A 25,202-nucleotide genomic window follows, 5' to 3' on the forward strand; every position below is an offset into this window, starting at 1 on the left:
TCCTGACGGTAACCCATCTACCTTCTTCACATGGCTGTAGTGTAGCTACCTCCCTGTAATTCTTCTCAATAACCCCTTCCGCCTCCCGAATGATCCGAAGTTCATCCAGCTCCAGCTCCCTAACACGGTTCTTGAGGAGCTGGAGTTGGGTCACTTCCCACAAATGAAATCAGCAGGGTCACTAGAGGTGACCCTTACTTCCCACATACTGCAAGAGGAACATTCAACTGCTGTAACCTCCGTTCCGACTATTCTAAGTTCCCAAACAGACTGCTGAAAAAATGAAACACAAAAGAAAACACTTGTCACCTTACCAACTGACGCACAGAACTTTTGTTTTGGTTAGAGGTGGAGGATGGGTGGGAGACACTACCTGAGTGGTGTTCCAGGTAAAACAATCACCCAAATATGTAACCTCATGACCTCTCCAACTGCCTCCAGGAACTGAACAACACCCAAGGTAAAAGTAAGTAATTTACACTGTATACTGATGTATCCCAACAGGGTCTGCTGCTCCCTGGTGAACTCATGGCCTCTCCAACTGCCTCCAGGGACTGAGTATAACTGCTCTCAATAACCCCCATCTGCCTCCCGAAATACCAGCGATCTGTGGCATTCCCTCCTTAATGAGTTGTGGAGATGTGGCAGTGACGTGCTCACCGCCATGCGTTTCTGACTCTAATCTGGAAAATCAATCCATTGAGGAGTCAGTAGCTGACCTGGTGAAGGGTGCAGGAGGCAGCCTTGTTGGTGCCTTCTCAGGGATATTCATGCTGTCTTCTTCAGAGCTGAAGGAGGGAATGTCTTATGGCACCACCCTCTTGGAGACATTCTGCTGGTACCTACAGAGACAAAAGAGAAATTGTTATGATCATGTGACACAGGCTATGGCATGTTAATGGGTGGGAGTGTGGGAAAGGAGCACTACTGACAAAGCAATAAGGAAGTTTCAGCACCTCCATGAGTGGTCTCTGTCCTCACCAGTGAGGGCCAAGAATCCCTTCATAGTGAGATTGGAAGACAAATAATCGGCTCGTCACCACCTGTCACTGCTCTTTCAGCTCCCTTTTCTCCTGGAATGCGACAAGGGAAGGTGTTGAGTGAGATCAAAGTTCCTGGCAAAGCTGTTAGTGCTGGTGCAGATATGGGAAAGGGGCTGGGGTGCTGGATGAGTGAACAGGCAGTAATCAAAAGCTCTGCAGAGTTAATGGCAGTTTTGGAGGGGGTGATGAGTGAGGGAGTATGATTCTGGAAGTAGTGAGAGTGGTAGAGCATGAGCATTGGTGGTGGTGGGTCCAGTGACAGATCAGTGTGAGATGGCAGAAAGACAATGGTGGCCCTTACCCGGGCAGGATGTAGAAGGTCATTGACCCTCTTCCAGCACTGCCATGCTGGTTGTTTCAGTGGACTGCGTTCACCCCGCTGACTTGGGTAGCAACCTCGGACCAGGCTGACAGGGTCTGCTATCTTGGCTACCTCTGCCTGTCTTGGGGATTGGGAGAGGTGCAGGGGAAACAAGGATGTTCTTCCCGTGCACCATCCCATCCACCAGGACCTCTTGGTAGTTGTCCACGAAGTTAGGCACCAATTTTCCCATACCTATCATGACTGTGGTGAATGTCTCCCACCTTGTAGTTCACCTCCGCTCTGCCAGCACTTGACCGTGCACACAACAGTCTTTGAAATATGGCACTGGCATAAGAGATCCTGGGCTATCACAGAAATGTAAGTGCTTCCACCTATGGAGTGGGAGAAATCCAGCTGGCATCAGACAAGGGGAGCATCATAGAGTAATGGTCTCCAGTTACTAACAAAAGCCGATGTTGTTGGAAAAGCTCAGCAGGTCTGGAAGTTTCTGTGAAGAGAAATCTGAGTTAACATTTTGGGTCCAGTGACCATTCCTTAGAACTGTAGTTACTGAGTTGATTTTCGGATGATCTGGGCCTTGTAACAAGAATCCCTCCATGAAACCCAATGAATTTTCCCATTTCCAATAATATTCAGTCCCATGGTGCTTAAGTTAAAATATTTGACACAACATGGGAAGGATGTTACTTATTGACAAACTGTTTGGCATTAAAGTTCTGTTACTTTGAATGGCTTCATATATCAAATCACAAAAAAAACTCTACATGGGCTAGCAAGTAACAGTGAAGAAATATTTCAACATTTCTGTTGTGTTTTTTAATGGCTGCTGGCTCAGAAATTTTACTTAAATTGTTCCAAAATCATGACCTGATTTGGAAAAGATGACTTGACCATTTAAACACTCTTTGCTGCTCACTGTACAGTCAGTGTAGCTAGACATTGAGAAAGCGTATGCAAGAGATCCTAATTGTCTCTTGGTAATTTTTATTGTTCCAGGTTTTCAATAGCAGAAATTAAAATGAAGGGAAACCTCTGATTGAAAAAGTAACCTGGTCTGTCTAAGGCCAGCACGATATTAGCAATGATGACATTTAAAAACCTTGATAATCTGTTTTCACCTTAATGTTATTCTGATCTGCTATTTTAAGTCTGATAATTCTAGAAAATAGCTTACAAGTGATTGATTGCATCAAGGCTTGTTAGACTTTTTTATTGTGCTATAGAAAGGATGTTTTACATTTCTGATGTGATACAATATTTCAGAATAGTAAATTAAATGGTTGTGAATTATGATGCTCAGGTCTCTCAGTTTTGCTCTCAGATAACCTTTCTATGTAGCAGTGTCATTCCACTTAGCTCCTACCCTGGCATTTCCCTTTGAAAATGCAATGTAAACATTTCCTAGCGCAATCCAGGAAACTATATAGCTCCATGTAACTCCTTCTGATAACAGTTGAGGTCAGTTTAAGATCACAAATTGCTTGTGCTTTTTACACTGCAGGTCAAAGTAACCAGTGTGGCTTTCCTGCTCTTTATAATGATTGTAATTGTAAACGTTAGAGCTGGATTTTATGCCCCCTCACTACCACCATCTGATGACAGGTTTGCAGGCAGTGGGACCTGAACTGTCATGGGTGCCATGTCCATCATCTCCTCACCATCCCCTGCCCTGTCTCAATTTTACCAGTGGCTTGGAAGGTATTTGGAGATCTGTCCACCCACTGGCCTTTTAATGCCAACTAATGGCTATTTAGGGGCTTCATTACATTGCTGCTGTGATTTGACCAGTAGTGACTGAGATCTGGGCCAAAGGTTCAACCCAACAGCTTTCAATTTGCATGCTGTTATTAGTCAAAAGCCAGGGCTCATATTAATAGCTCTCCCCAAGGCTCATCAGGCTATTCTAACCTGGTCTTACTGGCTATCTCAGAGGCAGGATGTTGTACACCTATGGGGTGAAAGGCCCACCCATGAAGTCAAGCCCCTGTTATCTGAGTCGTGTTCTTTGGGTAATTTGAGCATTCACTGTTAGACTCTATAATATCCCAAATGATAACCCAAGGTGTAGTTCACAGTGCGTTCATAGCTTTAAAAGACCAAGGATATTTATGTATTATCAAGGACCAATGTTTTGAGTGGTCATGAGATTTGGAAAAACTGGTTAGCATTCTGCGAACTTGCAATATTGAGATGTGAGTGTATGGTCTTGAAGTATCCCAACATTTCCAAAATTATGGGAAGTGTTAACAATAGTAACATTAAGCAACACTTAGGTATAGCCTGCTCAGTGACGCTGAGTTTGGATTCTAACATTCTAACTCCATGAGAGTCTTAGTTAAAATATGGGCAAAAGGGTTGAATTCCAGGGTTGAGGTGAGTGTGGCAGACCTTAATATCAAGGCAGCATTTGACCAAGCTTGGCCTAAAGGTGCCTGAGCAAAATCGGAGTCAATGGGAATTGGCGGAATGCTCCTAACTGGTTAGTGCAAAAATCTTGTCGAGACTGTGCAGGCTTCCCAATTTTTACTGAACAGGATCCAGGGATGCTGTGACAAGCACTGGTTTGACTGATTTCTGTTTAGAGTCGGAGCTTGCTAATTATATTCTAGTAACCTGTTTGTATTGATTCATGAGGTTCCCTTCCTTTTTAGATTGAACATAAATCAATTTCAAAACTAGTTCAAAATTGGCAGCTGATTGGCTTTTGGTGGAAAGATGGGGGAAACACATTATTTAGAAGTTTGGTATCACTTAGCTTCAAATGCAAATCAGGATCAGGAAGAGACTAAAAGCTGTCCCAAACAAATCAGTGTGCTGTTCTTAAAAGCAACTCATTATAATGTTTTGAATTCAACATTTGCATTCATTTGTTGAACGGTTTTGTAGCCCTATACACATGACCTAAATATCCACAGAAGAGTCATTATTTGCACTGTGACTGGATGATTTGCACAAATTATGAATGGGAGAAATGCAATATTTGTATTTGAATTTGCACAAATGGAATGAAGTTTTTGACATTATCTTGCAACTGTTTTGATTCTCAAGAGTGAGTTCTGCGTGGCTTTATTTCTCAGTCTTAACATGCACAGCTGATTAGTGTTTGATGGAAGACAAGATTAGTGGAACATCATCATTACAAGTCACATTTTACAGGATGATTCCTGTCATGCAATTGGAAGACAGGATACTGTATCAGTGGATTTCCTGTGAAGATTTTGTCCCCAGTTGGTGGACAGTTTTGCAATGGTCATTCTTCAAGGCATTGTGGGATGGGTTTGAGTCTGCAAAACCACAATACTTCCTCTTTAGACTATTTAACATTGATCCATTTGAAATGTGAATAGGCAGCACAGCACACTGCTGCATATGCTAACACATATCAGACTACGATCTATATTTGTAGATAGACAAGGCTGAAGAGAGAATATGTCATCTATTGGTCAAATCTAAAATGATTAACCCACATTGTCACCATTGTCTGTGTGGAGCTTGCACATTCTCCCTGTGTCTGCGTGGGTTTCCTCTGGGTGCTCTGGTTTCCTCCCACAGTCCAAAGATGTGCAGGTTAGGTGAATTGGCCATGCTAAATTGGCCATAGTGTGAGGTGCATTAGTCAGGGGTAAATGTTGGGAAATCGGTCTGGGTGGGTTACTCTTTGGAGGGTCATGTTTCCACACTGTAGGGAATCTAATCTAATCACTATACTCTTAATTCCAGATTTTTTGGGCGGCATGGTGGCACAGTGGTTAGCACTGCTACCTCACAGTGCCAGAGACCCGGGTTCAATTTCTGCCTCGGGCGACTGTGTGGAGTTTGCACATTCTCTCTGTGTCTGCGTGGGTTCCTCCGGGTGTTCTGGTTTCCTCCCACAGTCCAAAAATGTGCCGGTTAGGTGAATTGGCCATGCAAAATTGCCCATAGTGTTAGGTGAAGGAGTAAATGTAGGGGAATGGGGCTTGCTTTTCGGAGTGTTGGTGTGGACTTGTTGAGCCGAAGGGCCTGTTTCCACACTGTAACTAATCTAATCTAATCATACTTTAAAATATTCTATGGAAATGTGAGAAAAAAACAATTGCTCTCTGTGTTTGTGGGCCTGTAAAACAAGAAATTGGAGAGTCAGGTTGAGTATTTCATCTTAACTAGAGATTAATGTTGAGTGGTTTAAGAATGTGACTTGTTTTGTGAAGTGTAAAGGACCCTGGAGGTGTTCACTTCAATTGTTTTGATAATATTGCATCCAGCTGTTCAACTCTTTGTTTAAGAAGGAAATGGAATGCAATTACCGTAAATCTATATGGAGGCAGAAAATCCTGGAAGCACGTGTAAAGTGGAAAATCTGTTTAACCCTATGCTTGGTAACTATTCTCAGGACTGCAAACTCAAATATAAAATTAGAGTGGAAAGACAGGCCATGGAAAAATTATAACTCCAATTGTTGAGATACAGTTACTGTCGTTAATGACCTAAGAGTGCCCAGTTGAGAAGTAGCAGGCAGTTAACTGAGGCCAAACATCCTCATGAGACAGACTTACTATTTGGCATTAAGGAGTCAGAGAGGATGGTGGAAAGTTGTTTCTATGTGGTACTTCACCAAACTCCAGCACACCAATGTGGGTATTTTATCATGAACCTGGTGCTGGCAACGTGTCCAAACTTGACATCTTTCATGGCAAGAGGATTACACTATCAGTAGCCTGCCTTTGGTACACATTATTCATCATTTTGCCCTGTAGGAATGTGGGGAGGAGATCAGTACTTTAGAGTGTTTCCCAGCTGAAGCAAATAGTGTCAGGGAGGAGGGGGTTTGGGTATCAGACTGTGTAAGTTGAGGCAGAGGTTTTGGAGTTGTGTGTAGAAGCAATTGCTGTTAGAGGAACTAAATTGCCCGACTAAAGGTCCACTCAACTTTTTTACCAGCATGTATTGTGAATGTCAAATTGATGCTTTGAATAGTTGAAGATTCCACTGGGCAAGGAAAATAAGATGGTGAAATTTGCTCTGGCAAAATTGATTAACTGCTTACAGTGTCAGTCAGCAGTCCTAAAGTGATGATTTCATTTTTGTTTAGGGATCCAGCAAATCTTTAAACCTCCAGACCTTGTGGCTGCTGTTCTCCAGTTACAACTGGAAGTCACTGAGAATATAGCTCAGTCTGTCTCCAAAGCCTGAAGTTGTACATTTGATTCTTTCCCCAATACTTGGTGTCAGATTCTTTAGGGCTGAGGAAAGCAGAGAGGCGGATATAATCGTGGTGAGGATGAAGGCAGAAAGAGAGTGGGATTCAGGTAGGCCAGCACCCTCCCCAAATAAGTGACCTTCCCTCCTGCAATCTCATCAAGTGAAAACAGAAGCTTCAGTCCTATATCTTTAAACTGAAAGGTTGCTGGATGGAGTTTTCCCAGTTGACCTTCAGTGAATGAGATGGCCATGCCAGGTGAGTTAGACATTAAAAGTAAGTCTGTCTGGGTTGTAAACTAACTAGTTAATATATATTTTGGATATTTATTGTAATCATGGAGAGACAGTTTAGTGAAGCCCTCCATAAAGGTATTTTAAACAGGAGTTTGTGAAGACAGAATGTAAAACTTCTGTTGGGAACAAAAGTAATAACTGGATACAACATCCTTGTTCATAATTTGCTTCAATGAAGGTTTGGCAAATGATCAAACAACAATTTTTTTTAAAAATGATAGTCTGAGCATTACTTTTGATGAATGTCTGTCTGAGAGTCTGTTCCACATGGTTATGCCTGTAAGGTTATTTTGTAAACTTCAGACTTTCAGAAACAAGAATGAATGAGCACTGATTAAATTTTGGGTTGTTCTGTGATGAACGGATATTTCTCAGTTAGCAATGAGGCAATCCTTCGTTTTCTTCCTCTGGACTGGAGCCAAACGTAGATGCTGACCTATAAGTGTTCTGGAGCCCATATATGAATTTCTTTGTTTTGAAGAGTTTAAAGAACATTCATCTAACATCCATTTTATTTGCAATTTATTTCCAGTTTGTGGCTGTGACTTGGCCAAAGGTGGATTTTTCATGAAGAACAGTGATTACCTTTGCACCTTGGACTACCAGCGACTGTATGGAACTCGTTGCCAGGGCTGCAGAGAGTTTGTGGAGGGAGAAGTAGTCACAGCATTGGGAAAGACCTATCATCCCAAATGCTTTGTTTGCTCCATATGCAAGTAAGACTACATTTAATACCTGAGGAAAATGCAAAACTGCAAACATCATAAGAACTTACCATTCAGAAATATTCTTCACGTTATATCAATGGTGCAATAACAGTTAACAACATTGAAACACAACCAACGTGTCTATTCTGACATACAGTAATCTGTCACTAATTGAGCTGTCCTGTTGTCTTCCTATTGCCATGCTTTTCTCTGCTTCAAATAATTATCCAAATATTCCTTATGGTCTTTGTCTCAACTGCTCCCAGTAGCAAGGTATTCCACATTCCAACAAAGCGCTGTGAGAGAAATTTTGCCGACCCATTCTCCTCACCCTTGGTCATAATAATAAATTGCCAATCTTCTGTCATTTTGTCCAACAGAAGGGCATAGTTTTTCTATATTTGCTACCAGCAGATCATAAGATAATAAGAAATAGGGCCAAGAGCCTGAAGAAGGGTTACACGTGAGACATTGACTTCTCCACCTCCTGATGCTGCCTGGCTAGCTGTGTTCTTCCAGCCTCCTGTTGTCTACCATTCAACCCATCAAGCCTGTTCTGTCATCCAAGCAAATGTTGTCCTCTTCACTCTAAACTGTGAGGCGCTCCAAAACCTTTTTCTTAACGGAGCACCAGGGACTGTTCTTGTAATCCCGACAGATGACCATCTGCTGTCTTAGATTTCACTCCTCCTCCTATTCCCCTTAACCCATTTACCAACTGCTCCTTTTCAGTGGCCCTTGTAGAAATTCAGCAAAAGTTAAAATTGTTTGGATTTATCCCGTCAATAAAGACTATGTAATTTACCTGTGAACAGCTGTTGCACAAGGAATATGTCTGAAGTTGTGCCCTTCTACTGAGGTGTACGTATGCAATCTATAACTGCTCTACTTCTAGTATATCAGCTGTGTGCACCATGATTTGTACATCCCATTAATATGATTTACACCAGTATGTGTTCCATTTAACCAAATTTTCAAACCTGAAACTATGGAATCGGTTTACGTGTAACATCAGCTTAAAAGTTATTGGTTTATATAAAAGCTCCAGGGTTGAAAAATGTAGTGCTGGAAAAGCAAAGCAGGCCATGTCGTATCTGAGGAGCAGGGAAATCGATGTTTTGGGCATAAGCTCTTCATCCAGGAATGTTACGGGGGGAAGGGAGCCGAAAGAGAAATAGGAGGTTGGAGGTAAGGTTGGGCCTGGGGGGAAGGTAGTTGGGAAGGTGATAGGTGGATACAGGTGGGGGGTGATGGTGATAGGTCAGAGAGGAGGGTGAAGCAGATAGGTGGGAAAGAAGGTGGACAATTTGGACAGTTCAAGAGGATGGTGCCAAGTTGGAGGATTGGATCTGGGATAAGGTGGGGTGAGAGGAGATGAAGAAACTGGGGAGATGAAGAAACTAGTGAAATCAGCGTTGATGTTGTGTGGTTGGAGGATCCCAAGGCAGATGATGAGGCGTTCTTCCTCCAGGCATCAGGTGGGTTGGATTGGTGGTAGAGGAGGCCCAGGACTTGCATGTGGGGAGAAGGCGGAATGGGAGAAGGAGTTGAAGTGGTCGACCACGGGGCAGTGGGGTTGTTTGATGCGTGTGTCTCAGAGATGTTCTCTGAAACGTTCCGCGAGTTGGCATCCTGTCTTCCCAATGTAGAGGAGACCACATTGAGCAACAGACACAGTAGATGAGGTGTTTGGATGTGGATCTTAAAGCTCCATACAATGATATTGTCAGATACCAAATATATATCAAAATACATTGATTTTCTTTCTCAATCGCAATGGAATTTGCAGTAGTTAACTGCATTGGCAAGATTTTTTGGATAGTAGGGTTTCTTGTCCCATCACCAGAAATGGCAAGAGGGAATGTCCCATTGATATTTGCAGTGCCATGGCCAGTAAATGCTCTGTGCCCATTATTGTCTAAAGACAGGATTTCCGTCCCTCACTCAAGAAGACATCCTGCCTGAGGGAGCTGTTGGTCAGTCTGACTGCCCAGACATTCTGTAACCTCCACAGTGTCACTGGGAATCAGTAGCCACGGCTGGGACTACAGCTGTCAGCAGATTCTAAATCGAGGGAGCCATGATAAAGGTGCATCAAGGGATATCTTGGTGAGTACAGGAGAGGAGACCTAGGGTGGGGGTGCAATGTTGTAAAGGCTAATGGGAGAATGGGAGATTTGGTGGGTAGACTGATGATACGTATGTCAGATCTATGTCAGACTCCTGCTCATAGACTACAGCTTGCCTTCAACACCAGTATCCCCTGCAGACTGATCTCAAAACTCTGAGACCTAGGTCTCTGCTCTGCCCTCTGCAACTGGATCCTCAGCTTCCTGACACACTGACTGCAGTCAGTGAAGATATACAACTGCACCTCCTCTACAATAACACTCAACACTGAAGACCCCCAAGGATGCATTCTCAGCCCCTGACTGTACTTCCTGTACACCCACAACTGTTACCAAATTCTGAATCAGTGACATCTACAAGTTTGTTGACGACATCACTGTGGTAGAATGTATATCAAATAACGACAAATCAGAATACAAAAAGGAGATAGAGGGCTTGGTGACTTGGTACAATGAGGACAACCTCTCTCTCAACATCAGCAAAATGAAAGGACTGATCATTGACTTTAGAAAGAAAGGATGAGAACACGCCCCCATCTACATCAATGGAGCTGGGGTTCAGAGGACTGTCAAGTTCCTCAGAGTGACATAACCGACAGCCTGTCCTGGACTTCGCATGTACGTGTGACAGTCAAGAAGGCACAACAGCACCTTTTCTTCTTCAGGCAGCTCAGGAAATTTGACATGCTGATAAGAACCCTCACTAACTTCTACAGATGGACCATTGAGAGCATACAGTCCAGACGTGTTGTGGCCTGGTATGCCAACTGCACTGCCCAGGGCCATAAGATACTACAGAACATTGTGTGCACAGCCCAGACTTTCACGGAAGCCAACTTTCCAGCCATGGACTCTATTTACATAGCTCGTTGGCACAGAAAGGCTGCCAACATCATCAAAGACCCATTGCATCCCAGTAATGCTTTCCTACAACCGCTGGTCAGGCAGAAGGTACAGAAGCTTGAATGCATGCACCAGCAGGTTCAACAACAGCTTCTTTCTTGCCTTTATTAGTCTGATGAATGGACTCGGTAACTTCAAATCCTGCTGATCTTGCTAATGTTGATCTTGCCAAGCACGCACCCTATGCAACCTAACCAAATGCCTCTGTCCAAGATTTTCTTCACCCTATGATATGCATGTCCTTACTTACTATGATCTGCCTATACTGCTTGTAAACAAAGCTTCTCACTGTACCTCAGTACATGTGACAATAAATCAATCAATCAATCAATGATGGAAGTGCCTTCCCAATTCCCACCCAAAGCCTGAGTAGGCCAGACCTCCCCACTCGCAGCCCACCTGCACCCTCACCACTCCACTCTAAGTTTATATCTGAACAATGGGAAAGAACAAAATCAAATCCATATAACTACATTGTGCATTTAATAATCTGACTGTTATCCCTGCAAAAGAATCTAATAATTTTATTTGTTGGATAGTCTCATTGTCCAACTGCAGATTGATTAGTCAACTTGTGGACCTTAAATGGTGATAGGGAGATTCTGCTGGTCCTTTATTCTCTCTACAGCATATTTCTCTCATAGTTGGAAAACAAGTCCTCAGTTGACTTTATAGTAACAGGAAGTTGTCTTTCTATACTGAAATGTGCGATAGCCAATATCTGCTTTGTCCCTGTCATTATCAGGAGTGATACATTTGTCTTGTTATCATGTCAGTTCTGGCTCAGTCGGAAATATTCATTTCTCTGGGCAAAAGAGTTGCAGGTTTAAGATCCATTTAGAGAGCACAGTTGTAGGGAGGCTAGGTAGTTAGCAGTTTGGATTGGACCAAGGTGCAATCTGGTCTCACTACTATTTGGAAAAAAGAAGAGTGTTGTCCCTGGTGTCTTGGCCAATGTTTTACCTCACAACTAACATCATCAGTGCTTTGGTCATGCCGGGTGCTGGGAGGAAACTTGCTGTGCACAGATCGGCAAAAACATTTCCCTACATTTTGATTGAGTGTAATTTGTTGGCTGTAATACAGTTTGAGATGTCCTGAGAATATGAATAGTGAGATAAGCGCAGATTGTTCATACAGTTTTTAACAATTTGAGCAGCATATTTTGATATTTTCATTTAGCTATTTGCTGTTATTCAGTATTTGATAACAATGCTTTTTCTTCCTGTTTTCCAGACGCCCGTTCCCAGCAGGGGACCGTGTGACTTTCAATGGAAAGGATTGTCTGTGTGAGCACTGTGCCCAGCCAAAGTCATCGAGTCCCAAAGAAATTGTCAGTAGCAGCAGTGAGTATACATAAGGGAGAAATTTGGCAAAATTTAACTTAGCAATGGGATCTCCAAGTCACAAGTTGTCCTGAAAAGCTCTATTAAGGCTGATAGCTTTCACTCTATGAACTGAACAAGTTCATCTTTCATACTGGTTCCAGATACATGAGTCAAAACATGTGTGGTGTGTCAGATTTCTTTTATGACAAGGCAGAAGTTGCATGGTCACAGTTATCAAAGCGAGCTTTGCATTCTGGATCTATTACCTAAATTTAAATTCACCACCTACTGCTGTCGAATTTATCCTTATTTTGCAGCATTATTAGTCTAGGCCTCTCAATTACTCAGACAGTAATATAAAATAACTTAAATACCCCCATACCTTAATTCAATTATTTTCATTCGAGAAACATACAAAATTACACGTAAATCTTCTCTTGATAAATGCAGGGCAGAAAGACTAAGTGATTGCAGGGGACAGAAGGCTTTAGGGCAGCACCTATAATCTGGGTACAGATACCTGTAGATGAGCAAGAGCCAGTGTTGAAGACCATTCAGGATGCCGCAAACCATCGTGTCTCAACTATGTCAGTTGCTGGGCAAGAACCTGTGATTGTATGGACTGGATGACAATCCAATCCCTCTTGTCCTCAGGTAACAGACGTCTTAGGAGTTTTTGTCAGATCACCTAAGAGACCCACTGGGGACACCTGAGCATTTCACAGCTCACAAGTGGCTCACAAGGCAGCGGCTCTCAAGTGCTTTCAGAATGTCACTGACATTGTCTTTGTAATAGCCTACCAGATCATCTCTTTGTTTCTTGACATGGAGAGTCAGGTAGTGAAGGTGATCAAATTTTCAGCCCTTGCTGTTGCTCTGAAGGTTCTGGGTGCAATTGCAACCAGAATGTCCTATCATGATGCATTAGTCTTCATTAATGGAAAAAGATTCCATCCCGTAATGTCTGAGTCAGCTGTGAGTACAACAGCTATATAAAGTAGGTCTCTGTTAGATATCTAAGGAGGTACATCCTGGATCTCCAACAGGTTCCAGCCTCTTTCAAAGGCCCTCACCAGTTGGAAGAGGTTTTTGGGTGACAAAGGATACCTCCTTCATACCTGGCTGATGACAACTCTAGGAGAAAGTGAGGACTGCAGGTGCTGGAGATCAGAGCTGAAAATGTGTTGCTGGAAAAGCGCAGCAGGTCAGGCAGCATCCAAGGAGCAGGACAATCGACGTTTCGGGCATGAGCCCTTCTTCAGGAATGTATTCCTGAAGAAGGACTCATGCCCGAAATGTCGATTCTCCTGCTCCTTGGATACTGCCTGACCTGCTGCGCTTTTCCAGCAATACATTTTCAGCTCTGATGACAACTCTAAGAAATCATCAAACTGGCAACTAGCAAAGGTACAAACCGCCCGGACTTCAGCCAGGTCAATTGTAGAACACATCATATGGCATCTAGGAATAAGGATGTCTGGATCAGTCAGGTTGTACCTTACAGTATACCCCAGACAGAATGTCCGCATCACTGTTTGTGCTGCACCATCTGCAATATCAATCTCAAGGGCGATGTGTTGGCTGGGGAGAAGATGCAGAAATGTGAGGAAACCTCTCAGGCGGAAGATGAGGGTGATGATCATCTAGATAACTTTCATGTTTATAGTGACTTGCTTCAGGATGACTGACCTGGGTTGTGAGATTTTTTGCTAGGGCGAAGTTTCCGTTTGTGTAGTTGGATGTCAGTTCTCTGCTTGCTCTATGTCTCAGTCCTCAATGAATGTGAGTATGAGGTAGCAGAGATAGGATAGTGCCACTTACCCATGTGGAACACAGCAAATCATTCAATTTTTTTCTGGCACATCTTGGCGTTCTATTTCTGACCTGCACTGCTATTTAGTCCCAGGCTGCAGATGGTTCATGAGGATAGACACGTGGTGCCATCTCGCAGAAAGAGGATATCCCTTCTCTCAGTGACTCATAGAGTCATATAGATGTACAGCATGGAAACAGACTCTTTGGTTTAACTTGTCCATGCCAAACAGATATCCCAACCTAATCTAGTCTCACTTGCAAGCACCGACCCATATCCCTCCAAAACCTTCCTATTGATATACCCTTCCAGATGCCTTTTAAATGTTGCAATTGTACTAGCCTCCACCACTTCCTCTGGCAGCACACTCCATACATGTACCATCCTCTGCGTGAAAAAGTTCCTCCTTAGATCTCTTTTATATCCTTCCCCTCTCACCCTAAACCTATGGTCTCTAGTTCTGGACACCCCCACCTCAGGGAAAAAACTTTGTCAATTTATCCTATCTATTCCCCTCATGATTTTATAAACCTCTATAAGGTCACCCCTCATCCTCCGACGCTCCAGGGAACACTGCCCCAGCCTGTTCAGCCTCTCCCTGTAGCTCAAATCCTCTAACCCTGGCAACATCTTTGTAGATCTTTTCTGAACCCTTTCAAGTTGTACAACATCTTTCCAATAGGAAGGAAACCAGAATTGCACGCAATATTCCAACAGTGGCCTAACCAATGTCCTGTACAGCCGCAACATGACCTCCCAACTCCTGTACTCAATACTCTGACCAATAAAGGAAAGCATACCAAACACCTTTTTCAATATCCTATCTACGTGCGACTCCACTTTCAGGGAGCTATGAACCTGTACTCGAAGGTCTCTTTGTTCAGCAACACTCCCTAGGACCTTACCATTAAGTGTATCAAGCAACAGCTACTGGACAGCATCACTAAATCTGGATGCCATTTTCAGCTTCACAGGCATTTCTTGGCTTTTGAGGTGGAGGGGTGGGAAATGAATAGGGAGAAGAGAGAGGGTAGGGTGGGATATGTCCACTAGGCTCCTGGGATGCTCATGGAAGGTTCCTGCAATGAGTGAAGTGGTGTTCAGGCTAACGTTAAATATGTCTCAAGAACCTTTGACTTCAGAAGTTCCCACCAGGGATGAGGACTTCCTTCTTGTTCACCATGTTTTCCAAATCAAACGCACAACATCTTGCTTGCATAGATAAAAGGATGAAAAGGATGTAATTGCATGAGGTAATTCACTCTGAGTAATGACAGATATGGTTAAAAATCACACAATACCAGGTTATAGTGCAACAGGTTTAATTGGAAGCACACTAGCTTTCGGAGTGACGCTTCTTCATCAGGTGATCACCAGATGAAGGAGCATCACTCCGAAAGCTAGTGTGCTTCCAATTAAACCTGTTGCACTATAACCTGGTGTTGTGTGATTTTTAACTTTGTACACCCCAGTCCAACACCGGCATCTCCAAATCATGGCAGATATGGTGCCATCTAAAATGCTCACTGTGATAATTTTACTCCAAAATGGAAAATTTCAGTCAAATTGTTTTAGTAGCATCCCAGAAGTAAACAGCTATCATTTCTGAGAGCATCTGTGGAACTATTTCCTACAAGAAATGATTTGTCTAAAACAATTACACTTGTAGACTAAATCTTGTGCTTACACTCATAGAAGGATGTCCCTCGTTACCTCAGTGATGCATCTGAACATCTGTTTTTCAATCCGTCTCTCTATCTCTGTCTCTATGTATCTATCTATCTCAACAGTATTTAACGTGCAATTTCCATTTGACATTTTCTTTTGGACTCTTGTGGGATGCTTGAGTCTGACATCTAGGGTATCCACCTTAAATTCTAGGGGAACTTCTCCATTGCAACAACAGCATTGTGAATTGGTGTCACATTGGGACCTGTGCATATTGGAACAACTGGAAATGTGGAGAATTTTTAAAATCAGTTTCAAATGTGTTAGGAAACAGAATTCAGGTCTTAGTAAGAGCCAACAGAGGATGCTTTTGAAAATAAAATAACATGGATACATTAAAAGCAGCCTCGTCATTGTCCTGACCTCTGTTCGAAATCAGACACTGGATACAGTGTTCTCTGTGGTTTAATATCAGACTGACACTCCGTATATAATGTTACATATGACAAATGGTCAGTTAGTCTGTGAAATATGCTATTTTACACATTCTCCTTGTTATTCTGATTTATTATCATTAATGTAAAGTGTATGGGGTTGGTTTGTAAACTCCTGCTAGTAGGGTTTAAACGTTGGGGGGTGGAGGAGGGGGTGTTGAGTAAAATCCAACATGTGGCCTTCGCATTATTCACCTATCCCTGTTCTATGTGAAAAATTTACAATGTTGGAGGAAGAGTGATCTCCACTGGTGTCTGCCTCTAGCCCCAGCAGTGTTCAACACTCATCCCTGGTTCTCAGGGAATCACAGAACTGCTGGCCATCTCTCCCTCTCCCTGAGAGGCGCAAGTCCTGCCCCAGCCATTAATCACCAGTTGATTATTAGATGACAATGTCGTAGTTGTTCATTCCTCAATGGGGATCTTCCTGCTGGCTGCATATAAGGATCATAGGACCTCAAAAAACCCAGCCCAGGTCAGAAAAACAGGGAAAGACAGGGGAGTGGGACTGGGGTGTTCTAGCAGAGAGTCAACATGTGCACAATGCGCCAAATGGTCTCTTTCAATGTAGTAACTATTCTTCATTTCTACGTAAGATTCATTGCTGCAAAAAGAGAAAGCAGACTTGCAGAACATTTCAACAGTGGAATGAGATTCATGTGTATTCTGTAATTTGTGACATTATCATAAAAACAATTTAGCATGTTTGAGGCTGCATGTAACTGTAAACATTGGAAAATTAACTCTTTAGGAAAAGCATTAATTGCTACCAACAGCAGCCTTTCAAACCTGCTGATCCTAGATTTGTACCAGAACTGCCAAGCCCAAGGGAATCACATTTTCTGCTGGGGATTCAGATTTAACAAGTTGATCAGATTTAAACCAAATCTTGAATGTGAAGTTGAACACACTCAGCACACCCAAACCCTGTTTCCTGCCTGTGAGATTCCTTTTTTAGGGGATGCTCTGGGATTGGATGTGTCAAAAAGAAAGACCGGAGTTCAGGAGATCCCTTCCCCAGGAGGCAGTAAATTGATGGAGAAAGTGAGGTCTGCAGCTGCTGGAGATCAGAGCTGAAAATGTGTTGCTGGAACAGCGCAGCAGGTCAGGCAGCATCCAGGGAACAGGAGAATCGACGTTTCCTTCTCCTGAAGAAGGGCTTATGCCCGAAACGTCGATTCTCCTGTTCCCTGGATGCTGCCTGACCTGCTGCGCTGTTCCAGCAACACATTTTCAGCTCGGCAGTAAATTGATGTTTCTACAAAATGTCAAATACCACCAAGGCAGGCCTATTATTTTTCAATTCGATTGGGAGAGCATTTGAATAAAAGAAAATCTTGCACAATTTTTTTATTATCGTTTTAATAATCACAATGGATCAAAATACCCATACACACAAAAATCATGAAATCTAACACCCATTGCACTTTACATGATAAAGGAAGGCTTGCCCATTGCCTCCTGCCATGCTATGATGTGAATTAAAATGGAAAGCATTCTGTATGTCTCAGCACACTCCTTTGTGGTGTATAGGGATTTTAGTGTTTAACCTGGATAGATCTCTCCAATTACACAGTGTGAGATAATGAAATTTGGCTGGATGCCAGTTGTGCAAAATGCATCCAAACATCATAATTTATGACCGAATATTTTGATAGATTCTTAGGTTATTTTATAAGATACTAGTTGAGTGAAACTTCATCATAATTAGAACAAATGTTGGACTGCAGAGAACTGAATAACTAATCCTGTTTTCAGCTCTCCTCCCTCAGATTTCCATTTTCATACTGCAGAGGCTGTGGGTAGAAGCATTATTTGTTTTACAGAAGCCATATCCTATGTACATACTGTAATCCATTTCTTGGCCTTAAACATTTACTGCCCTCGCATCTGTTCATTAAAGAATACAGTGTGTACTCAACATCATAAAAGATTTGCATCCATACTTTATTAGCAATATTTGTCAAATATGGGGTTTACTACTCCTACTTACGCAAGAGGAAAAGCTGTGTTCATTATTCTGCACATCCCACCCATATATCATTTAGCTGGAGCATGCTGTGTCCAGTTTCCATAAGCGCCCACTAGCAAATGGAAAGTGACCTCTGAGTCTCAAGAGGCATTGTATGAAATAGGATCTTGAATAAGTTAGTCAATCAGTTTTTCCACTCAACCGTTGACTAATAAGCACCATAGAAGGAATGCTGAAATTGATGAAAAGGGAATCTTAACTATTGTCTGTTGACATTTAGTGGCATTATCATAGCTGAATCCCCCACTGTCAACATCCTGAGGGAAACATTGACCAGAAACTGAACTGGGTGAGTCAAATACATAGTGGCAAGAGCAAGTCAGAGGCTAGGAATCCTTTAATAAGTAACCTGTATCCTGATTTCCCAAAGCCTATCGCCCATCTGTAAGACACAAGTCAGGAATGTGATGAACTATTTCCCACTTAACAACACTCAAGAAGCTTGACACCATTCAGGTCAAAGTGGCCAACTTGACTGGTGCCACATCTACCAACATTCACTTCCTCCACTACTGACAATCAGTAGGACTGAAGTGTGACATTACAGAAGTTCACCAAGACTTCTTAGACAGAACCTTCTAAATTGATGACGATTACCATCTAGAAGGACCAGTGCAGGAGAAATATGAGATCACCTGCAAGCTCTCCTCCAAGCCACTCACCATCCTGACTTAGAGTTTTATTGCTGTTACTTCTGTGTCATTGGGTCAAAATCCTTGAACTCTCTCCCTAAAAACATACCTACACAAAGTGGTTTGCAGTGGTTCAAGAAGGCAGCTCATCACTACTTTTGGAGGGCAATTAAGGATAGGAGTGAACTAAAGTCAAACAAGTCTTTGGACAAATATTCCCAGTGTACTGCTCACTTTCCTGTGTAACCTGGTGCAAAACCCCAATTCTTCAATCAAAATACTTTTTCTTCACCAAAATACAGAGAAAAGACACATATAACCATAGTTTACTGTAAAGAACAAAAAAAAGACCAGTCTGCTTTCTTCCCACCCTGCCTTAGCTTAATGTCTGATTGTTTCACTGCTTTTATTACTCTGAAATGTTCTTTGAAGGCATTGTGACTTCACTGTTTAACACAGACATATTTCTTTCTCTAATAATTAGGCCTATTCTACATGAAGTAAATGCAGGGATCTTTTTTCAGAGTAGTGGCTGATTGCCAAACAAGCAAATGGAACATAGAGTGTGCGATTGAAATTCCAGCCCCTGAAGAGAAACTGCTTTAAAATAGAAAGTTCATGACATGTGGGTTAGGGGGGACAATGCTAGGCACGCAGTGAGTTGTGAGAAATGTTTAATGGGAATGTTGTCCTATAGCTATCCCAATGTTCACAAATCGCACAAGCTGTCGTGGGACAGTCTGTTTCCTCAGGCAAGAGCAATTTCTAAAGTACATCAAACGTTTCCAGTTTCAACTGCAAATGTGACAAGTACAGGGGCTTTATGGTGTGGACTGTGTGCAGTGGTAAATTTAATGTGCCTTTAAGCAGCTCATGCGATGGTTGACTTGACACCAGAAAGCTATTCTGCAAATGAAAAACAAATTTAGTTGACTGCATCACGGCCATCCATCCATAAAAGAGAAGACAGTAACACTGCTACCAAGCATGTATAATTCATGAAAATTAATATTTTATGTGTGTATAGATGTATTCAAACTTATTAATCATTTTCATAGAGAATACCATACACTGAACAAAGACAAGCCTTTTCTAATGTTTCTGCGGTTTATTAACTTAATAGCAGTGAATAAAGATTATTTTGTTAATCTGTGCAATATTTGATAAAAAAAAAGTTAATTTTTACATGAATGGGGTAAAATCTCACATTGTTAGGTTATTTGAATAACAGCTAGGATTGAATTAGAATTTTGTGACATACTAAGTGGCCTATGTGATTACAAGAATGGAAAATCTTACTCAGAAATGACATGAGATGAATGAGTTACTAACTTGCTTTAACATACTGGAAATCAGTTCAGCATCTTGCAAGTTATAATGTTGAATATCTTCCTTGACCATTGATCATTTTGTGTACCTCTCCAAATTTTGTGGACTTCTTCTCATAAGACCAATCACTACAGATTGTTGGCTTGGTCTCTCTTATTCTCTGGTCTTCTCTATGTGCTTCTTTCACCATGCTTTCTTCCAAAACATTTGCTCTACTTTTTCCCCTGTGTACGATCTGCTGTGGTTTTCCCTCTTTTGCCCCTACTTACCTTCACATTGCCCTTGTATCCTTGCTCTTCTACTTTGGGCTTGTTCCTTCCTATATTTGCTCAATTATTCATGTGTTCTGTTCCTAAGAAAATGGCAACACCTTCTGTAGCTGGTGTACTCCACCAGTGGTGACCAGTCAACAGAGCAGCTTGGCAGCAGGCACAATGCCAGAAACAACAATTTACAAAAACAGAAATTGCTGGAGAAACTCAACAGGTATGGCAACATCTGTGGAGAAAAAACAGAAATAACATTTGGGGTTCAGTGACTCTTTTCCAGTTCTGTTCAGTGACCTTTCTTCATTTCTAAAGAATGGTCATTGGACGAGAAACATTAACTCTGCTTTCTCTACACAGCTGCTGCCAGACCTGCTGAGTTTCTCCAGCAATTTCTGTTTTAGTTTCACATCTTCAATGTCTGCAGTTCTTTGTTGTATATTAACCTACATCAACACTTGATAGCTTCATGTGTGGCATGTTAAAACCTGCCCTCAAGAAATGATTTCTTCAGTCATCAGTATTGGTGTGCCATATCACACCCCATCTGAACTGGATTGATTGCTCCATGTCTCCTGTAGATGCGGATGCCCATGATAACAATGATGATGTGCTTATCAATGCTTGATTCTCTGCTTTACCTTTCTCTGCACCGTGCTTTGACTTCTCTATCCCCAGTTTCTTGCTCTGTGGTTTGTTATCACTGTCTGATTCTATGAGCTGCACGTTTCCAATGAACTATTATTGTGTTTTTTGCCAGATTTCATCTGATAGCTTTTAAGACTGTGGAGACACTTGCTGTCTTTGAAATTCAGCTTTTCTGGTTTATACATTATTGCCTGTGAAAATGCCTTAAAAACAGATATGGAAGAGTTTTCAATGCCATCCTTAGTTGTGGTATTATATTGTCACCTTACTAACTAGACCAGCAAATAAAACCTGAATTGAAAAGAACTAACTCTCATGATATAAGAGACATTTTGTAGATACTGTCACAGCAACAAATTATGCACAACGAGCTTTTCTTGTCAATTTGAGGAACTGTGCTGCTTCCGAATTTGCCTTTTTATTGTCCAGTGATTGTTGGATGTTTTCAGAAAATGCTTTAAAATCCAGTGCTGCAAATGGAACATAAATCCTACCAGTTTCTCCCAGCGCTGCATGGCATTTAATTCTCATTTAATATTTATATTGACATCGATCCGGCAGTACTGCAGATAATTCTAAGAGCTAGTACATGTTTACAGAATTTACTACTTGAAGCAAAATTTAATCTTTTATCATTTCTTTTTCTGATGGGGGTTTTCATTTATGGTACGTCTTTGACTGGTCTACATTCTGATATGATGCTTTATCTAAACTGTGATAAATCCTTGTCACTGCTCAGAAGTGCTCATCACTTGTATAAGAATCTGCTGTGGAAGAAATTTGTGGGCGGCACGGTGGCACAGTGGTTAGCACTGCTGCCTCACAGCGCCAGAGACCCGGGTTCAATTCCCGCCTCAGGCGACTGACTGTGTGGAGTTTACACGTTCTCCCCGTGTCTGCGTGGGTTTCCTCCGGGTGCTCCGGTTTCCTCCCACATCACAAAGATGTGCAGGGTCAGGTGAATTGGCCACACTAAATTGCCCGTAGTGTTAGGTAAGGGGTAAATGTAGGGTTATGGGTGGGTTTCGCTTCGGCGGGTCGGTGTGGACTTGTTGGGCCGAAGGGCGTGTTTCTACACTGTAATCTAATCTAATCTAAAAAAAAAATTCTCATTGATCTTCCACATTTAGTTTAATTAACTATGGTAATAATCACTTTGATCTGCAGAATAACCTTTGTCTTCCAAGTGAATTAATCTACATGTTGCTTTATAAAAACAGTTGATTCCATTTTGATCTGTATGGGCAAATCAAAGGATCTCCAACTATCCTACTTGACCACTGCTGATTCTGATTTCTTACAATGCTCGTCTCGCACCAATACTGGATGAACTCAATATTGGGAAGACCAAAATTATTGTCTCAGTCTTCACATGAACTCCAATGTCTTGATATTATCTTCATCCTTCCCCTGATCACTGTCTGTGGTGCATCAAACAGATGGTTACCTTTGCCTCCTGTTAATCTGTCTGACACAATGAGGATTCCTTTCTGTTCCATCATATAACAAAATATGATAGGTCGCGGTGGTAAGAAGAGGAGAATTAAAATTTGCTTGGGCAAAATCATCAGTGGCGAATCAACATTTTGCTGTGAACTCTTCCCCATTCTCATTTCTATTTAAATGGGGCAGAATATTGAATGAGCTGCCAATTTTACTGCTGTTCTGTTCTGCAATCCTCGCTCGGATTGTTGTATCCTGTAGTGCATGTCTGCCATCTAGTGTTTGATTTTCAGAACCAGCTGTAAAGTGAATATGATGCAGTAAAACACTAACTAAAAGTGTCGAGTGGAACTGATTTATTTCGGAAAGATTGCTGAATTCTGCTGTTAGGCCAATGGGATCCTGCCATTTACAGAAACAGAAAGAAAGGTCTAATGTGCAAAAGCAACATACTGCAGATATTGGGGATCTAAAATGCTGGTGATCTCCATAGGTCTGATAGCATCTGTCGAAAGTGAAATGATGTTTAAAATTCAGGTCATTCCACTCTATTTGGTAACGGAGGGCAGCTGGGAGACCTGCTCTGAACATCCTCCTATGCCACCTGGCATCAGTCTGTGACTGTCTGCAATCTGTGGTGACTCTTGACCTTTGTTTCTTGTCACTTCTGAGCCATGTGGTATTTTCCATTTATTTTACTCTTTGCTGTAGAGAGTATGCAGTTACGTGGTGAAGTTATTAATCACCAGGTCCCTTGTGATCCCATTCTCAGCTGTGGTGAGTGAATCAACTTCTCCCAGAACTCTCCTTAGCCACGACTCAAGTCCACCTTCTGTTTATTATAATTAATGTTACAATAACCTTTTAGCGATTGTCATCCCACGTGGAAACATTTCACTCAATCAACTTTCTCACTAAACACTGAACCATTCCATAAAGCAAGGCGTACAAATTCAACCCAAGTTTCTCTTTCTGAGCCTCTCTGGGTGTTCTGATTCTCAGACAATGTCTTTATCGTCCACATGAGCAGTCAGCCTAATCCCGAGACCTGTTCGGTCTCCCTGAAAACATCATAGGATTCCAAACTTATGACATCTTTTGGGAAACACGTGGTTTGTTATATTAAACATTGCCTATGTTTGCAATGGAAATCTGAACATAGAAAGCTGCTGTTGGACCCTTTAATATTGAAGACAGCCACCAAAATATTTCTTACTGATCTGTTTGCTCTAACTAAATGAACCAAACTGCTCCACTGATAAAGCTGGGTGTGGTTTTGATCTCTGCATTGGCAGACTTCGGTTTTACAATACTGGGTGACAGCTGTTGGTTGAAAAAAGGGGATACACCTTGTTGTTGAAACATCCTTGTGATATAAAACTGTGTGAAAGAAACATATGTGAAAATCAAACAACACAGGAAATGTTTTCCTGTAAATTATCATTTTTGGAAAACTCCTGAATTGGTATTTCATCATGAGGCAGATCCTAACTGATCAGGATAGTGCTGAAAATGTGTTGCTGGAAAAGCGCAGCAGGTCAGGCAGCATCCAGGGAACAGGAGAATCGACGTTTCGGGCATAAGCCCTTCTTCAGGAATGGATCAGGATAGTGACTGAGCTGACTTTTTCCAGAATCCTCCTCAACCACTGCTCACTGCTGCCCTCTTTTGGGAATATTTTGCTTTGAAAATTGTACTTTGGTAATCATTGCCTTGATATATTCTGCGAGACTGTTTGAATGAGGATGATGGTGTAATATAGGTCACTTCCCATTCAGTACATATAACTTGGTATCATTTAACAGTCTACAGTTGTTTGTTATCTGAGTTTTTGCTCTGAGTAAACTGAAATTACTGGTCGTTGATGGTGATGTTTATACTCTTGTGCTGCTAAGTCAAGCAGTTGGAAATTTGAAAAAAAAAGTCTATTGTATGAATATTTACCGTTCATTGTGAATGTGTCCGTTGCAGATTTTATCCAAGGAATGGATGGAACATCATGCGAATGTAAACCACTATCTCCACTACTGGGGTTTGTATATTTGACATGTCTCGTACATTCACAAATCATTGAACGTCCTGATTCGTCCTTGGATAGTACACAGACTGACATTTCAGCTGTCTTGTACATTCAACACCTGTGTATCCCTGGTGTAAGACGTACATGGTATCTTGGCATAATGCTTTCAGTATTAGGACATATTTCTCTTTGAAAATGACTTACCAATGATATGCCAAGTTCATTTCTTATGACAAAATGAATGCTCTCAGGCACTTCCTTGATACTGTCAGACCATTCCTGGATGGTAGTCTTTTCCATCTCTTGTAGTTGCTTATCCTTGGGAGTTGACAATTGAGTAAGTGTAATTGATCTGATTGAGTTATTTCCCTAATAATCAATGAAACAGCTTCAGTTAATCATGAAAGGAGTCAACTTGACAGATATATGGGGCAATAAAGTAGAGCAGTTTTAAACCAGGACCCTTTAATTCCAAGCTCAGGGAAAGTGTGAGGTTTCAGGAAAACTCAACAATAATTTCAGTTTGTGCATACAAGAGACAGCCAAATCAGATTAAACTGGACTGAATCTTAACTTTTTATTTGAATTAATTTGAAGGTAAATGGAACCGAAAAAATTCAAAAACAACTAAAGGAGAAGCCTAGAGACACCACAGGAAGTTCCACAAAAATAGGGATGATAAGGTTGGAAGGACAGAGAGCAGTTAGGGCAAATTGCAATGCAGAATGGAACAATAGTTTGGGTTTTTTTTAACGTTGGAGATAATCCTCCCTCAATATCAACATCATCTCACCCAGTGTTGTGGTGAGGACTAGTCTATAGTCCAAGGTTTGAGCAAGAGTTGAGGATTCTCATCACCTGCAATCTGATGCCATATTCATCGAGTCACTGTCAAAGAGGACAGTGTGATTCCCAGAGTGGTTGGTTGTAAAACAACCTGCTGTCCC

General features: G+C 41.8%; 1 protein-coding gene across 14 annotated transcripts in view; it reads left to right on the plus strand.

Moving 5' to 3' along the window:
* The window catches only part of ablim1b (actin binding LIM protein 1b), a 422,940-nt gene that overhangs the window by 256,277 nt on the left and 141,461 nt on the right, over positions 1-25,202 (plus strand). For all 14 annotated transcript variants that reach the window (XM_087998851.1, XM_087998859.1, XM_087998857.1 and 11 more), the window contains exons 3-4: positions 7,376-7,559; positions 11,819-11,928. In XM_087998851.1, coding sequence (XP_087854977.1) covers positions 7,376-7,559; positions 11,819-11,928 — 294 coding nt within the window. The remainder of the gene's footprint in view (positions 1-7,375; positions 7,560-11,818; positions 11,929-25,202) is intronic.

The sequence above is a fragment of the Chiloscyllium plagiosum genome, unplaced genomic scaffold (genome assembly GCF_037043375.1).
Source record: "Chiloscyllium plagiosum isolate Xiang-an unplaced genomic scaffold, Cpla_swu_hap1 HiC_scaffold_22, whole genome shotgun sequence".
Classification (NCBI taxonomy): Eukaryota; Metazoa; Chordata; class Chondrichthyes; order Orectolobiformes; family Hemiscylliidae; genus Chiloscyllium; species Chiloscyllium plagiosum.